We start from the raw sequence: 4,348 nt of genomic DNA, 5'->3' as shown, positions 1-4,348 counted from the left end.
TGCATGCTGCATATTTGCTCAATCTCCGTGTCATCAAGTGATGTCGTCAACCTGCTGCTAGCAGCAAGCAACTCCAGTAACCTGGAGTAAATAAGTCGGTGGCATGGATCAGGAGAGACATCTTCATGCTTGAGCAGACGCATTTAAAATGCGACCAAATCACTGTCCCAGATTCTGCCCCCAGTCAAATGACATCCAGGGCTCACTTACACGTCCCCGAATGTCCACCGTATGAAGCAGAATCAGCCAGCAGGAGGTACACGAAGCAATCAAACAGATAAGCATCCCGTTTCACTCGAGCATAAATTCAACCCACTGAATGTTCGGCTGTCTTGTGTTATCACGCTGAGCTGCTGGATTCAAACAAGGAAGGTAACGCTATGTAAACTGCGCCACTTTACCCCTTGCTGGACTCAAAATGGAGCTGGCTGAGGAGGAGCGCGTACAGGAGAGAGAAACCCAGTGATTCAATCTGACAGGTATCAACATCCTCCGGCTAGTGAGGAGACAGAGCTGCACTGGCCTCAGAGCCACAGTAACGCCATACAACAGTAAACAGGTAGGAGGACGACTCAGACTGTACATACAGCCCGAACAGTCGAGAGAACAAGAAAAAATCATGGATATAGTCTGAGGAGAAAGCCCAAAAAGAGGAATATCACACATGTGAGCTGCAATTGAAATAGCTTGTACAAATATAAGACCGGTGCTATTGTCATTTTAATCTGGACTTTAACCTCCATACTTTACTCAGAAGCATTTTTATCTGGCAGTGACAGCAGATGATTGGAGTGCTAAATGTCCCATACTTTGGAAATATAACGGAGTACCTGAGTTCAGTGAAACGGTGTCCTTCTCCCATGACACAACGGTGACGTAGGCCTCCACAGAAGCTGGAATAATGCACTTGAAGACGGCAACACTGCCTCTCATAGCCTTCTGGTCTGCCACTCTGACTGTGTAGGGTTCTCGTGAAACTATTCAACAAAAGACAGAATAATCTCAGTGTCACTCCTAGATGATGCATTGGAGCGTTGTTGAACAGCCACTGTAATGAGGATTCCATGCAGTTCCTTAATGTCTTTAGAAACACAACTGTTGAAAATGGGACATGTTTTAGATACTACTAAACTGAGTTTGGATGTAATAAATGAAACTATATTCAAGGTGAACTTTGTTAATTCAAACAATTAATATTAATCAACAAACATCATCCCAGTCCAAATTAAATTTATCTTCAACATAGTTCCTATCTTTAGACTACACCCGTATTTGATGTACAGTACAGTGATTTCTCATCATTTGCACATTTTTTGTTTTGAACTTTAATGGATGCGTGTCAGTTGTTTACTAATCCATCCATCCATTATCTTTACCCGCTTATTCCTTTTTGGGTCGCGAGGGTCACTGGTGCCCATATCCAGCAATCACTGTGTGAGGGGCGGGGACACCCTGGACAGGTCTTCAGTCCATCACAGGGACACATAGAGACAAATGAGACAAACAACCATTCACTCTCTCACACCTAGGGACAATTTAGAGTTGCCAATCATCCTAACATGCATGTTTTTGGGCTGTGGGAGGAAACCGGAATACCGGAGAAAACCCACGCATGCACGAAGAGAACATGCAAACTCTACAGACTGTGCCACTGTGCTGTCTTAAGACTTATTTATTTAGGTATTGAAAGTGAAAGTGTTGTATGTTGTCATCATTGTATGTTTCTATACAGTGACAACGTTTGGGCTCTTTATTTAACCCAGCAGGCAGCTATTTAAGCTGCCCGGGGAGCAGTTAGAAATTAAGAGTCTTGCTCAAGGGCACCATGGCATGTGGGCATGGCGGGGAGTTGAACCTCTGACTTTCTGGTCCCACGTTGGCTACCCTACCACTGCACCACAGCCGCCCCATGACTCCTTCAGTCAAGGATTGTTAGGGTCCCATGTCTTGCTTTGTTTCTCACTCTTTATTTTGTTTATTTGTTTGTTTTTCCTATTACCACCACTTTTACTAATCCTCCTCTTGCACTATGTGTTTCAACCCACCGGCTTTGATGTGGACATCCTGACTCCTAATCTTGCCAGAAGGGTTCTCGGCAGTGCAGTAGTATGTGTTGTCATGGATCAGCTTGCTAAAGCTGGATGGCAGGAAGTTGAAGATTTGGAGCGTTCCATTTGGGTGGACGTGACGGATGCCCGGGACATCGTAGATCTCCTCGCCGGTGGCCAGATACCAGCGTAGAGAGGCAGGCGGCACCCCCCCAGCAGGACAGGGAACAGAAGTCCCTGTGGTGCTGGCAAATACTACCTCTTGCAGAGATGCATTGACAAAGTACAGGCTGGAATGCAGATCTTCACTGAAAACTGGAAAAGAGAAAACAAAATATTTTTGTAATTAACACCATGTTTTTTCACCTTTTTGATTCATTGTGTTTTTCTTTTTGTATATATTTTCATTTTATTGTATTTTCAACAGCACATGACAATACAGAGTCCGAGTCAAAGTCATACATAACCAAAAAAACAAAATAAGCTAAATAGGATGGGTTTTTTTGGTTGGTTTTTTTTTAGATTTTGTTTTTACCATGTAAAGTAAATTAGTTTGGATTTTTTAAAAACGCGTTCATTCTATGGATCGTCATCACTCTTGAATTCATCATTGTATTTCTATTCCTGTGATCTGGGGGACATTAAATTAACATAAACTACTATGAATTATGGATTTATGCCTTTATCGTATTCAAGTTTCAATTTAAGCCAGCATTACCATAAAGTGAATGTCATTAAATGCATGTTGTGTGGTAGCATTCTCTAGAGGATAGAATGTTAATAAAGTGAACGCTGGGCCAATTAACTGAATAGAAATCTACAGCTGATTGGTTTCAGAGTGAAAATGCCAGGCCAGCAGGTATGAAAGACAGAGTTTGTGTTTCTGGTAAGAAGCGGAGTATCAGTGTGCATCACGCTTGCCATCTCAGTCTGGTGACGAGGCTCTGCACTAAACGGCTCACAGGGGCACCGGCAGCTGGCTTGGCTCCCTGGGGAGAAAGCATTTTAGCACTTCATAAATTCCTAACAAGGTTTCAAATTGCAGACGTTTTCATCCTTTTCTCTGCTCGAGCAGCTCTAAACTAGCAATAAGACACTCCAGTGACCTGCTCATGTACACACGCGTGTCCACAAAACACTCATTTGTTGTTACAGAACAGGAAGGTTCGTTCAAAATTAACATGTTGTTCATTAAATAGGCTGAATATGTTTATGTGTTTTTTGTCTCCCTTAATACCAGTGATTGACAGAGTGGAGCTCTGGACATCTTCTCAAGCTAATACAGCTGTATACACAGTGTTAACAAAAACTGGCATCCATATTTATAAATCAGATAGTGTGGATTAACCTATTGATTGTCGAAGTTATGGGTGGGATCACATTATGCATTTTGAGACATAGTTGAGTTAGACAATTATTTTTTCTTCTTTCAGCTCTTCCCTTCTTCAGGGGTCACCACAGCAAGCTATTTTGCAAGAAGACTTGGCGATTATTTTTACGCCGGATGTCCTTCCTGATGCAACCACAGACCACTGAGCTACCACAGCCCTCTGTGTGGAGCAGAGAGCTGCTGTCAAGGGTGCCCAGAGGAGCAGATAGTAGGGGGTTAAAGGTTGCACAAGGGCCCAGAATGGGGCCAAGGAAAGTGGAGGCAAGTATGGGTGTTTCACCTTTCCCACTCACATTTTGATGTTGTCGGTACGGAGAGTCCAACCGGCGACTTTCCGAATACAGGCCCACCTTCTCTAAACTCTGCACCACAACTTCCCTGTGAGTTAGAGATGCTCTAGAAAAATCCAAATTAAATTTAAAGTTTATGCTGTAACTTCTTTACATTTGTAGTGAACTAGGCCTAATAGTTGTAAAGGATAATTTATTTTAACACACTCTTGTTTATTTATTGTAATGTTCAACAAAAATGATTGTTGTCACAATCATTAGCATTATTTGTGACTGAAAAGTTTGACGATCTCTATTATTTGTAGCGATTGATCCATTTTCCTTACTCGCTTTTTTGTTCTGGGCCTGAAGGGCACCGGTGTCTATCTCCAGCAGTCACTGTGTGAGAGGCGGGGGACACCCTGGACAGGTTGCAAGTCCTTATCAAGGCCACATAGAGACAAACAAAACAGACAACATTTTGCACTCTAGTGCAAATGTTTGCACTAGACACTTAGGAACAATTAAATGTTACCAACAGTGGCAGCTGGCAAAAAGAGGGCGCTAGAGTGCCGCCCCATCACTCACGCCACTCACCTTATTACCTTGAAGACATTTAAAAAATGAAATAATAAAATAAA

The 4,348-nt window shown here is 42.6% G+C and overlaps 1 protein-coding gene across 1 annotated transcript in view; it reads right to left on the bottom strand.

The window, feature by feature from the left end:
- Nucleotides 1–496: 496 nt before the first annotated feature.
- LOC119410857 (Down syndrome cell adhesion molecule) overlaps nucleotides 497–4,348 on the bottom strand; it is a 25,551-nt gene continuing 21,699 nt past the window's right edge. Inside the window, exons 2-4 of the mRNA XM_037677778.1 lie at nucleotides 2,046–2,363; nucleotides 831–977; nucleotides 497–630 (exon numbers count right to left, since the gene is read on the bottom strand). Coding sequence (XP_037533706.1) covers nucleotides 497–630; nucleotides 831–977; nucleotides 2,046–2,363 — 599 coding nt within the window. The remainder of the gene's footprint in view (nucleotides 631–830; nucleotides 978–2,045; nucleotides 2,364–4,348) is intronic.

This window comes from Nematolebias whitei, chromosome 6, assembly GCF_014905685.2.
Source record: "Nematolebias whitei isolate Nwh7 chromosome 6, NemWhi1, whole genome shotgun sequence".
Classification (NCBI taxonomy): domain Eukaryota; kingdom Metazoa; phylum Chordata; class Actinopteri; order Cyprinodontiformes; family Rivulidae; genus Nematolebias; species Nematolebias whitei.
This window is presented reverse-complemented; position numbering and strand designations above follow the sequence as displayed.